General features: G+C 59.4%; 1 protein-coding gene across 2 annotated transcripts in view; it reads right to left on the minus strand.

Annotated features, from left to right (window-relative positions):
• The window catches only part of INPP5A (inositol polyphosphate-5-phosphatase A), a 182,828-nt gene that overhangs the window by 15,244 nt on the left and 154,342 nt on the right, over window positions 1-13,242 (minus strand). For both annotated transcript variants that reach the window (XM_045809422.2, XM_045809424.2), the window contains exons 10-11: window positions 6,168-6,263; window positions 5,966-6,040 (exon numbers count right to left, since the gene is read on the minus strand). In XM_045809422.2, coding sequence (XP_045665378.2) covers window positions 5,966-6,040; window positions 6,168-6,263 — 171 coding nt within the window. The remainder of the gene's footprint in view (window positions 1-5,965; window positions 6,041-6,167; window positions 6,264-13,242) is intronic.

Genomic DNA, 13,242 nt, shown 5'->3' on the forward strand with positions numbered 1-13,242 from the left:
TGAAGAAGAGGCACTGGCCGGCCCTAGCTCAGGGGCCAGGGTTTCCGGAAGGGACCAGTGCGGAGCATCTGGAGGAGTGTGGCCGTGGCGGCCGGGCGGTAATTTAACGGAAACGTCGAGGGCTGCTTCCTACGGCAGGATCACGTGCTTCCGAACGCAGAGCCGGGCTTCGCTCACCCGCAGTCAGCGAATCTTCCCATCTCTCCCAAATTCAGCTCGGACGCTTAGACAAACGCAGCACCGCAGACACCGAGATGCCGCGAGGCCTCCCTGACCCAAGGCGGCCGCACCGTGGACTGACGGTGTCCCGTGGAGCCTGCACGCGCACGTCCCGTGCGCCAGCAGCGTTCCCGCTCCTCCCGCACGCGGCCACTCCGGGCAGCCCGTCCTGCTGCCGGAAGGCCGCCGTGTCCACCCGCGTGAGAGGTCCCTGGGTTGCTCCAGCGCTGTCGGCGTAGCAGCGCTTGGCCGCACGCAGACTCGGCGTTGGCGGCGCGTCCCCGTGGCTCTTCCCTTGGGTCACTGTGTTGCCGCCTGGCGCCAGCATCCCCCTTGTGGGGTGACCTGACATGCGCCTCCGCTGTTCTAGGTCGCGTCTTCTCTTTCCGTCTGGGGTCCTGCTGTTCCATGTGGACACATCCTGCTCCTGAGAATTCGTCTCCCATGGTTCCAACATCAGCTTGCCAAGTGTGGCCTCTCATGGAGTGGCGCGGCACGCCGTCCTGCTCGGGCTGCTGCATTCCTACATGCTACGCGCCCTCAGCAGTCCTGCCACTGATTCACCCACCAGGACTTCCCTTCCATGGCCACACTTCTAGAAGTTCTGTGTGTTTTTTAATCTGCTTGCTTCTTTCAGGGCGTGTTACCTGTTTGATTCTTTCATGTTTTTAATCATTTTTAACACTCTTACTTTATAATTTCAATTAATTATTCTGGTGTTCATCTGATGTCCTCAAGGGCACACCCTGCCTGTGTTGGGCTCTGGGCTGCAAGCTTGCCTTCCATGGACCTTTATTTGGGGACAGTAAATGTGGTGCCTGTCCTCCATCTGACCGTCTCCCGGATGTGAGAAATGTAGGGGAGGGCCAGGCACGGAGGTACAAATACTCAGAATGGAATCCCGTCAGCTGCGAGGTGCTAGGACTTAACTCTCCCCCTTAGACTTTGAAGGAAACCTGGGGATAACCTGGGCCCCAGCCTCACGGCAGCTGCCGCGTGCTTCCCGGAGCCTCGGCCAGAGCGCACGCTCCCCGCCCCTTGGGTGCCCCTCCTGCGGGTGGCCGGCTGCAGTCTCCTGTGTGGCTCTGCTTGCATCCGACCCTCCTCTGTCCCCAACAGCCCCATGGGGGTATCTGTGTCCATTTTGCAGTCAGAACGGGGCCTGGCTCCAAGCAGCACCCCATTAGTAGCCCAGGACTTTATTTGACAGAAATCCAAAAATGGTTTCTAAAGTTCCCTTGGGAAAGGAGACCCTGCCTGTGCCCAGATTCCTCCTCTGAAAGGGGTTCTTCTCTCCTCACCGCGAGATGCCCCTGCTGCCGCTCACACCACCATGGTCCCTACCGGAGACACCACGGCCCGCCGGCTGCAGCCAAACCCTCTGCTTTCCTCAAACTCCGCCAGAGGACGGAGGACCCATCGTCCTCGCTGGCAAGGGGTTTGTTCACACACACGCACACGTGTGCTCTGCTGTGTTTATAAATTTCTGACAGACTGTAAACCAGAGCGACCATGAGGACTGACCACCTTCACTCCACTGCGTCTTTGACCCCAAGTGGCAACAGTCGGGGCGTTCCCAGGTCCCTACGATCGGCCCTGGAGACACCGAGGGGGCTGGAGGGGGGCATGATTGCACACCGAGGCTGGCTCTGTGTGTGTGCACGTGCATACCTGTGTATGGGTGCCTGGCTGCATACGAGCACGCGTGTGTGAGCACATGGCTTTCACTGTCACCCACCAAACAGTGCTCTGTTTTGTGCAGCCTCAGAAAGGGGCCCTGTTAGCCTTCCTGGGCCCCGCGCCGCCTCAGTGGCTAGGACCTGCCCAGAGGGTGTCCACATGGGTGGCATCCACATGATGTGGTTTTGGGATACAGATGAGGTTTGGTTGGGGGGGGGGGTCTGGAGCCGCTCATCACAGATGCCAGAGCCCGGGGTCTGCAGGAACCTGCAGCAACGTGCCCACACACACTCCAGCAAGCGCAGCCTCAGCCAGGAGGGAAGCTAGAAACTCTGTAAGGAGCCATCGGCGTGGCTCAGAGCAGGAGGGACTGCTCTGCCACTGAGACGCAGTGCATCTTACTCCGGCCGTCCTGGCTGTGAGCGGCAGCAACACCTGGGCAGGGAGCCACCTGGACCCCACCATGTTTCTACCTGCTAAGGGTGTAAAGGAAAATTAGAGTAAATAATATCTGGTTTGGGATGGGTTTGAATCTTCCAGCTGCTAAAACAGCAACAGAGCCACTTTGGGGAGGACCCAGACGTCCGGGGTAGGGTCTCTGTCAGCACGGGCCCTCCTCTCGAGCCCATCCTGCTGTGCGCCCACACCCCAGCCCGCATTCACACGGCCCCAAGCCCCTGTCTGGAAACAGACGACGGTCCTCAGGTGGCACTGGCTGTAAACACATCCACACACACCGCGTGCTGTGTGTTCACAAACCCCGAGCGGGCCCATCGGGTGCCAGGCCGGGCTGCCAGCGTGCTGGGACCAGCAAGAGCACCGCGCCCGGGGCTCCGTGAGAACCGTGGGGGTCTGTGCTGGGGGAGAGCGCTGCCCCTGGGGCCAACTCCAGCTGTGAGAGAGGTTCCCGATTAGAAATTATGTTGCATTTCTGTTGAAATGATAATTTGTTTCTCTTTGAGATTTTTCAGAAACATGATAACCAATTTCACATGTATCTTAAACATTCTTGTTGATTACAAAGTGAAAAACAGCGCAGGGCGTGTGTAGACAATGATAAAGCAGCCGGGCTGATCATATGTATCTGTCAGGAGCTGTCCCAGCTGCACAAATTCCACTGTTACTGCAGAGACACCACGCTGATAAAGAAAAAGGAGCCCGGAAAATCAATGCGCCTCGAGCAAGAGCAGTTGCTAAACACACAGAAAACATCTCTATCCAATAGGCCAAGCGCTGTGAAGATTCCCAAGCCCTGCCCTGGGACAGCCAAGGAAAATTTAATCTCTCCAAATCCTCACCAGGGCACTCCATCCTGCCTCCCTGACAGCCACACTTATAATTAATTATACAATTTCGATGGGAATATCGACTAAACAAAGCTATAAATCATAGAAAAAGTCAATAGGCATGGACACATTCAATCATGTCCCGGCCAATGATTACTACTCTTAAAATACAATAATTATTTCCAGAAGCCAGCTTGAATTAAATTTCTGTCAGACGGGTACAAGCCCGGTGCTTGATGAAGGGCGCGATGGATTTCGGGGCTGCGTCCGGCACGGGCACATCCATCCTGAGGATGGGTAGTTTGTTCCAGTGGCCGTGGGGCTGCGTGCCTCACCACCGAGGTGAGATGGCTCGTCAGACCATTCATCTTGTCCCCGTGGCTGGGCTGGATGATCCCGCTTCCTCTGTGTGACGGATGTGGAGGCGGCTTTTCAACGTGCGAGGTCGCTACCCAGGGCACGGAAGCACGCACACCAGTGTGACCCCGCGAGTCGTTTCTGAAGGCACGGAGGGCCCGGGACCCGCAGCGGCAGCAGGCTGGGCCGGAGAAGCCACGGCAGACCCCCTGCGAGGCACCGGGCCGGGCGCCGCTCTCTCCACGAGACTCCGGATGGACACAACAAAGGGGCACGTGGGTCTTTCCAAAATAGCCACGTAGAAGTCTACTCTCTGTAACTCTGCACCGCACTGCTTCGTCTCTGAATGAAATTCAAACGTTCTCCCGAATATTCAAACTAATTTTCCTCCATCTTAAAAAATTTCATATGCTAAATAAATACAGAAGTAAAAACTGCTATGTCCGACGACAACGTTTGTTATTTCTAATGGTAGTTACACCTGCTTCGTCCAGATGCTAACAGAGGAAGACAGTGACTGTGGGTCCGTGTGTGCTGGCTCCCCGTTTCCAGAACGCACAACTTCTCCCAGGCCGCCCTGGCTCAGAACCCACAGCATGTCCTGCTCACTTAAGTCCTGCTCTTTCCGGAACGTTCCAGGCCCTGGCTGCCCCTGTGCCACTCCCGTGTCCACTGTTCTTCCCCTTTGTTACCGCCCTGGTGGCCTCACTGGCCCCTCATGTTGGGGGCTGCCTCTGTACCAGGGGCCCAGAGAGCCCTCCCTGCCTCCAAGCTCAGAAAGTCACGCAGCTGCTCAGAGACAGTCTCCCAGGTACTTCACCTCCAGCCAGTGTCCCCCGAACAGTCCTGTCCCCAAACCTTTCCCTTTGGCTCTCCTGTGCCCCAAGGGCTCAGGCCCTGAAATCACCGGGTTGCTACGCTTTGGCGTGGACAGCAGGGTAGGACAGGTCATCACCCTGGTACCTCCTGCCGAGGGAAGTGGGCTGGGCTGTGAGTGTGTGCTGAGCTGGTGCTGCAGGGGACACGGGAGCAGAGCCAACCTCGCCAGTGCCTGGGGCCCACCGAGGAAGTGAGATATGAACTGGTCAGGCCCAGAGGGCAGAATGCCCACTGGGACAGGCTAGTGGGAAGGGCAGGTAAGGAAGATCAGAGCATTTGCTGGGGCACAAGTAAACCCGGTGCCCTGAACGGGGTGGGAGGTGGGGGCAAGCAGTGAGTAAGGTCCCAGAGACCAGAGCAGGCTCCAGGCCCCCCTGAGATCCGTGGGAAGTGGCTAAGAGCTTGGAGCTGAGGCCTCACCCTCTGTGCTCGAGACAAGCCCAGGCTGGGCCCCAGGCTCAGGTTGCACTGACGGGGCTCTTGTGGCCAGTGAAAGGCAGTGGCTCCGGGGTAGTGGACACAGACTCAGGTGAGGACATAGGGCAGTGGAGGGAGGAGTGGACGTGGGGAGGGAGGCGTGGATGTGGGGAGGAAGGCGGGGGAATGCAGTTCCTGGCCAGCGGTTTGAAGGAGGGACACAGGACTGACAGTCCGCCTGGTGGGACCGTGCTGTCACCCAGCACGGACACCTGCCAGCTCTCCTCCGCGCACAGAGCGGAGGGGTCCTCCTGCACAGGACAGGGAACCGTGGCACAGGTATAGAGCACTCAGCACGGCCGGGGCCTGAGGGCAGGGGTGTAAGACCAAGTTGCAGCTCCCAGATGTAGAGAGCTGGGCACAGGGGTGGCGGGGGCGGGGCATGAAGTCCAGGCTTTGGAATAAAGTGTCCTCGAGGTGGGGACAGTTGTCTTGGTGGCGTGGAGGCTGCACTGCAGGGTGTGGGGTGACTGGGAGATGAAAAGGGGGGAGAGCTGTGCACAGAGCCCCCATGGAGCAGGGGTGGGCGGCAGGGAGAAAGGCTGGAGGGCAGGCAGGAGGCAGCAAGTGCACTCAGGTGTTCCCACCTGCTGGGGCACCCCCCAGGACCAGCTTCTGCACACCGAATGCCAGGGGCCGTGGGGTCAGGCGCCGTCTCCTCGTGGCCTGGAACTGGCCACCAGCTGTATACGCACCGGCACACCGTCACCACACAACTGGGCACCCGGACACATCCCAGCACCCACAGCACACGGCGAGAGGCGGGCGGTGGTTTCAAAGCAGAGGAAGAGTTCCCACAGGACCAGGTCTCGACCAACACGCACTCACTCTGCACGCACGCATGTACACACGTGTGCACACACGCAACCACAGGGAGGCCTGGTCAGACACGCACACGGGGTCCAGGCCTGTGTCGGCAGCCCTGAGCGCCTGGGGCATGAGCGTCCCACCTCCCACTGCTGCCCATCAACGAGACACGGGGGTGGGGTTGGGGGGGGGAACTGTCCCAGCTGCAGGTGCGTGGCCCAGGGGGGTCCAGGCGCCTGGGGGCACCCGGCGGAGCTCACCGCAGTGCCGTTGTTGTCCCGGAAAACCTCCTGGTTGAAGTAGTCGAAGAGTTTCTTCTCCAGCTGGAGCACGACCTGCAAAACGGAAGTGGCCGTCAGCGCGGGTGGGGCAGGACCGCGCCTGCAGCACAGCCCCCTCCCCAGCTCCAGACACACACGGTGGCCTGCTGCGGTCACAGCCCACAGTGCAGGGTTTACTTACCTTCCGGTCATTGTCCGACTCGCGAAATATCAGCTTCACGACTTCATTGGTGTCGGCGGCCCGGACTGTCTGCATCGTGGCCTTTGTGCAGAGAGTCTGGGAAAGACACAGAAGGGACTCAGTCCCAGGACAGGGCCGCACAGCCCGTGTCTCCTGAATGCAATCAGCACACTTCCTGGTCTCCCTCCCGGACCCCGTCCTTCGCAGAACCTCCACATAAGGGGACCACGGATCCGCCCACATGGCAGCAGGAGTGTGACGGGCACACTGTCCAAGGGCAGGCCTGTACGTCTCTACCAGGCCCTGGCCTCCCTGCCCACCTCTGCTCCCCTGAGCTGCCCCATAGCTGGCTAGCTCCCACCCTGGAAGGTCTGCTGGGGCTTCACTGAAGACAGCCCCGTGCAGGGGAGGGGCAGGGAAGTCACAGCGGCCTCATGGTGCCCCATGGCAGGCTGGGGACACACGGCAATGAGCTCTGCCCCAGGTGGGCAGTGCGACAGGACCGGGAAGGCAACACCAGGGAGAACAGAGGCCACGCTGGGTTCTGGAGCAGAGACTCTGACCAGCTGAGGGAGATAACAGCTGGACAGGCAGGGAGAGGGACGAGTGAGCAGGGTCAGCCCCACGGCCACAAGGCTGGGATGTTCCACACAGCATATCGCAGTTCACAGCCAGCAGGCCACCGTCTGATTGACTACAGACTAAATTAAGCCCAGGTTTGCTGCGAAAATTCCTCCAGCTGGAACTGGGTGTGAGGCGGGAAAGGCTGGGGTGGGTGCCAATGGGTGGCTCCCTAAGGGCAGGACGACACTGGAGACCAGGGCAGCAAGCCCGCTCCCTGGGCTCGGGAACAGTCAGGCTACTGGGGGACCTGGGGAACAAAGGAAGTATGAGGGTGCCCAGGATGACAGCAGCGCAGAGAGAAGGCAGATGGGCGCGCAGACTGGCGAGGACACGGGAAGCAGGGCCCCCACCCCCTGCCGCGGCGGATGCTCTTTCCTTAAGGAAAGGTCACATGGGACCAGGGTTCATACACACAAAATGTCCAGAAAGGGCACGCGGAGGCCACCTGGGACTGAGGCCGGTGTGGGAACCACACACACCTCGACGGAGCCATTCTTTAAAAATGACTAGGTGAGTTTTATTAAAAAGAGACCATTGCAAGAAAACAACTAATTTTGACTTTTTTAAAACCTCCTCCTCACAAGGGCCCTTGTGACATGGTGAGAAGCCCTTTGCCCAGCGGAGAGCGGCCTCCACGCAGAGGGGTTTGGTGCAGACCCCTCCTGGGAAGGGACCCGCTGGGTCGCGCACCGCCCAGCCTGGGGCAGGGGAGGCAGCCGCGTCCGCACAGCGTCCTCCAGGACCGCCATTGACATTCAGAGCACAGATGAGTTAAGCAGGTCAAGCCCCCAAAGTGGCTTTTGGACTCATGTGTCACAAATCAGTCTGGCCGCCTTCAAACAGCGTGGATTAGAACAAGCACAGGAACAATCCGGAGCAGAGCGCGGCCACCCTGCCCACCCCTGCGGCCCGAGGAGGTCCAGCTCCATCCAGATGCTAATGCGCTTAAGTGGCTTAAGTGCTTCCGTGAATGGGGGAGGGCTCGGCAGGCAGACGGCCATTGTAGCCGCCCCAGGAAATTCTTGATTCTTCTCCCAAAGGCATCTGCTAGAAACTTTTTAAAAAATTGCTTTATTTAGCCATTTCGGGCGGGCTCCCAAAGGATAAACATCTGATCAGCCAGGGCGCTGGGAGAGGGGCCGCCCTATGCCTCTGTCTCTCCGGCGGCGCTTTCTCTGCACCCTCCCACGGAGCCACCTCATTCACCAGGTTGTAAAGAAGTGATCAGGCCTGGCCAGCCTGGCCTCGGCCTCGTCTCTGCTTTCAATCCGCACTCATGACCACTCATGCAGAAACTTGCAGGCCGGGCCTTTCCGCTCGCCTACTTACGGAAGGGATTTTTCTTTTGAAAGAAAAAAAAAAACCCAAAATGCTATTTTTTAAGAGCCATCTAAGATTTATTTCATTATCAGCAGCCACACGAAGGGGCAGCAGATAGCACGGCCCCGCACTTTGTCTTCTTGGCACTCGGAGCGCCTGGTTTTTGTCTTGGAATTTTATGGGACCGCTGTCCCCGAGGCTGTCCACCTGTTGTGTGGATAATGAAATTCCTGTGTTTCTTCTCAGTCTGGGTAGGTTTTGAAGCAGGCTGCTGGACAGGGTGCCCCAGGACCCAGAGGGCTATTTCCAGTGTTCTCTGCAAATCCCGAAGTTTACGGCCAGCCTGACACAAAGCCACCAGCGGTCAGAGATGCCCGCATGCCCTGCCCACCCAGGAGCTAAGTCTGTCCCAAGTGCTCCCACTCAACTGCCACCAATGCTCCCCCCAGGTGCAAAACTCGACCAAAGGCGTGAGCACCTCTGGACCCTTACAGCCGGGCTTTCAAGATGCAGAATCCAGTCTGTACCCTCTGCTGCAGACAGAAGGACCCGTGGTCCACGGCAGTGGGACAGCGAGCAGGCGGAGCTCACTCCCCGCTTCAGAGCACGCACTGGCTTGACCAACACCTAACCCGAGCAGGACGGGGCTGCAGGCGCTGAGCTCTTGGCTTCCCAGGAACGCCAGCTGGTGCTGGATGGGATAGGTCAGGAAAGTCCTGACGCTGAGTCTCCTTCCGGGCTGTACTGAACGAAGCCTGATTTGGGGGCAGCTTAGGAAAGATGTGTCTGGTAGGAAGTAAGTCCCAAAATCCCACGCGGTGTGTTTTGGTCTGTGTCGGTAAGAGGCACATAGAGCAAAAACATATGAACATAAATTGGAGGAACAGGAACTAGGTAGGGCCGCTTTACACAGGGAGTTTGCAAGTCTCCCCGTTTAAATCGCTCTTTCTAAACCATGCGTGGACGCCGTGGACGCTGCGTCCCCACCTCCAGGGGCAGCAGGAGAACGCACGCCTCCACCTGAGTCCTGAATGTGGTCCTGAGCAGGTTTCCCACGGTTTCCCACAAGCTCAGCCGGCCGTGGCTCTCAGCACAAGTTTCCAAAGGACCCAGCACAGCCCTGGGCGGGCAGGCAGCCTCTACACACGGCAGGACCCAGCGGGCTGCGAGCCGGTCAGCCGAGGGCCGGCGGTCGAGGGGGTGTCGGGGTGAGACCATGGCGACCCCGTAACAGAGGGTTCCCGGAGGAAGACCAGAACAGTGAACGTGGAGCAGAAATGTGGGGGCTCCAGGGACAGGCAGCTGCGAAGCTGTCAAGGGACTGGGGGGGAGTGTGGGGGCTGTGGACCGGAGGAGAAGGACAAATGGGGGACAGGACAAGGGCAGTGCTGGGGAGGCAGAGGCTCTGGAAGTGGCCTAGGACACAGGATGTCCACAGTGCAGGGGATGTGCGCACCCAGGGCAGCCGCGAGCCCAGAGGCACCCCCCCAGGGGGGGCCTGGGGGTCCTTCTCAGAACCAGCACACCTTTCCAACCCCCTGCTTCCCTCCACCCCAGAAAATGCAGGAAGCAAGGTATATATTGGAAGTGTATTTTGAATTTAAAAACGTCTGCTGAACAGGAATGGGGATTTCTGCCTCTGTCTGCAAGGCCCGTGTGGGCTGGGAACCCACGTTCGGTTGCACTCTCCTCCCCAGAGTCAGGAGAAGTCCCCACGGGAGCGGGCAGGGGTCTGGTCTCCCTCAGGCTTGGAAGAAGCCCACCCCCCAGGCCCAGGCCCAGGCCCAGGCTCGCGCATTGCTCTGCACATCCGGATACACTCAGGGTCATGGCCCGGGGAAGGACTGTTCCGGGATGCAGTGAGGGCTGAGTCGGGGCAAGCCTGGGGTCAACAGACTCCTCATGGGGGTCCCCAGAGCAAGAGCCATGGAGGCCACCGTGGCCGCAGAAGCAGAGCTAAACTCCCCGGAATGTGGGGTCTTCAAGCGGGAAAGAGTGCTTTCTGCTCCCGTGACATCCGCTCACCACCCACGTGTCCCAGGTCCTGGCCGTCTGTACATTCTGTCTCTGTGTTTTGACGCAAAGTTACCTGTTTGTTGGTGGAACATGAACCCCCTTCCTGCAATTGAGCCCACCTGTCAGTGACGGCTGGGTCCCCACTTTGGGCCACAGGCACCCAGAAGATTCTCAGCAGACGGTCTGCATGACTTGACTTTTCAGAAGCATTCTGAGGAAGCCCCACTCCGCTGGGAATACAAGCAGAAGGTCCCGGAAGATGGTGCCCTCCCACCCAAAGCACAAGGAACAGCCAGGGTCGCACATGCAAATTCATCCCTGCGGCCTCCTGACCTGGCCACTGGCTCCAGCAAAGCCCGTCCCAAATCTGCACAAGGGGGAAGTGACTCCCAATGCATGGCCGGCACCTCGAGGACGCCAGACGCTCCCTGTCTGGCCCAGAGCGGAGCTTTCTGGAGGGGTGAGCGGGGCCATTGTCTCGGGGTCGCTGTCCCTCCCCCATAACTGCCCAAAGAGGTGGGGCAAGGTCTACTCCCAACTTCAGTCAGCGAAGAAAACCAGTCGGGCCAGATGTCCACAGACTGTTTAATGTGCAGGGAGCAGACGAGGGTGCCTGGTCCGGGACAGCCTCAGAATGGCCTCTGCTTTCCTACCGTCCACGCAGGGCTGCGTTAAACAGAACAGAAGCGAGCCCAAAAGCCAGCCTGGGCCCCGTGTCCAGACACAGTACCAGCAGCTTCGAGGAAACAGTGGAGTGAATTCTTAAGGAATTAGGCTACAGCCGCGGGAAGTAGACTTCTCTTTGTTTTCAAACCAAGACCCCGGGACGAGGGGGCAGCATCCACGGGCCTGGGGCAGCATCCTGGACAGGTGGACACCCTCACCTGACCTCTGCTGCCAGGCCGCCTGTGGGCGCGGCTCCGGGTGCGAGAGCTGACCCCCGGCTTCAGCTGTTCACGTGCCTCCCGCTCCCAGCCACCAAGAGGAACAACCCATGCAGAAGCTGTGTGACTGCTAAGCAAAGGTTGCCTTTGGCACGTCCCAGACATCGGCACCCACGGAGGAGAGAAGGAGCAGGCAGGAGGCAGGGGGAAGCTTCTCTTCGCTCGTCTGCCTGAGACACTCAATGGGCCACAAGTGCTCTAGGAGGAGAAGTGAAGGAGGGCCCAGGGAGGACAGAGGAGAAAGGAGGGAGGAGGGAGAAGAGAGGAGCAAGGAGGAAGCAGGAGGGACGAGGGCAGGGGAGAAGCCCCGAGCCCTGCCCTTGCCGCGTGCCCAGGGACTCCAGAGGCTGCGCCCCTCCTGACTCGCGGCCTGGCCTCCGTGAACTGGTGGGTGGGCTTGAAGACACATTTCCCCCGTTGTTCACGCCTTTCCAGGGAAGCAGGACCCTGCTGCAGGCTTTCATCCCCTGACAGCTCCGCAGAACGACAAGCAGGCCCTCGGAGAGCGTGAAATCGGAAACAAAGGCATGCTCCAGACTAATTTCAGCCACAGACGCTCACGCGGCCTACTCCGGAAAGGCCAGAGAAAAAGCCTGCAGAAAAAATGGCCCTTAAAACAACGTCTCCAGCTTTAAACAGAGGGGCCAAGAAAGTGGTGAGCCCAGCAGAGTGCCCAAGGGCATCAGAAGTCTCAGGGATGTGCCTCCTTCGACCCCGGACTCTGGAGGAGAACTAGAGCCATCCAACCGCCAGGACTGGGGGTGCGGCCCCACCCTCCGAGGTCACGCCAGTGCTTCCCAGGACCAGCCGTTGGACTCTGTGCCACCCTCCTGGGACCTTCCTGACAAACCCTACAACAAAATGACAGAACGCCGTGCTGGAGGGCCCTGGAGTAAAGGGACACTGCCAGTCCGCGGCCAGCTGTTCAGGGAGGCGTCTGGGGCTCAGGGAGGGGCTGCAGACACCTTTGGAAGCAGGGAGGTCAGCACCCCAGCCATAACAGAGCAGACTGTGGGGAGTTGGGGCCACTGTGATGAGCAGGCCTCTGCCATCCGAGAGGGGAGCAGGGCCACCTGGGGCGCAGGCTGGGGCCCAGATGAGCCGGGAGACAGGCCTGTGCAGCCTTCTCGGGTGGCCCCGAGCTCTATGCACTCATGCGGACCTTCCTCTCAGGAAACAGTGGTCTCTGCCCCATCTGAGTGCAGGTTCCAGGTGCAAGTCCAGGCGCCATGCACCTGCTGGGAGCAGAGGCTCCTTGATGGACAAGAGACCCTGACGCTGAGTGCCCAGCAGCAGCTCCTCCCACCCGGCTTCACCCAGGCTGGGCAGGCGATTCTGCAGCCTCTCCACAGGTCTGGCCCTCACTCAGAACGGAGCATCTGTGGGGCTGGAACCACATCAGCTACAGGGTTAGAGCAAGCATCACCGGACCAGCCTCTCCTTCCCTTCTGTGCACCCACGTCCGTCCGGGTGTGAGGTGCACGGAGTTCCCACGCGACAGTGTGTTCACCTGCTCTGTGCTGTGTGTCCAGAAGGAGCCAGACTGAGGCTGACAGCTTGTACTCAGGTCACCAGCCTGAGCTGCTCCCCAGCCCTGGGACAGCCTGCCACCTGTTCCCCGTAACTGGATTCTTGGGGTTCCTCGTCCCCACCCTCAGAAATCATGAAGTTGTCAGGGACACTTGTCCCTCAGCTGTGAGCGCTGTGAGGCGGACCCTGCAAACTGCGCCAACAGCCCTTACCTGAAAAACTGTTGACCCAATGCAGCCAGTGAGCAGCTCACCCCTGTGCCATCCTTGTCCTTGTCAGTCAGTTAATTCTGGTTAAACTCCAGCCCCCAAAACAGCTACGTATTCAAGTTTCAGCGGACACCTTCACGCAGCAGTGACCAAAGAGGAGGAAAGCGTTTCTCAGAGTAGTTTACGAAGACACGCTGGAGTACTCCACGCATGCTCTCCTCAGCACAAGTTCACGGAAAATCACTACCTTCTGAATTTGGAGTTTTCTAATGACTCTGGAAGACAGAGCGGGCTCTAGAGCAGAAACGCAACTGCGAGCTGCGACAACCCTCCCGGAGACGCTGGCTGTGAGGGGCGGGCTCAGCACCCGCTGCCCTGCCGAGCACTGCAGATGGGCCCCCACCGCCCAGACCCGCCTCTCAAGTCGAGGTG

The sequence above is a fragment of the Ursus americanus genome, chromosome 6, assembly GCF_024610735.1.
Source record: "Ursus americanus isolate L20-20 chromosome 6, mUrsAme1.1.p, whole genome shotgun sequence".
NCBI classification, from domain to species: Eukaryota; Metazoa; Chordata; class Mammalia; order Carnivora; family Ursidae; genus Ursus; species Ursus americanus.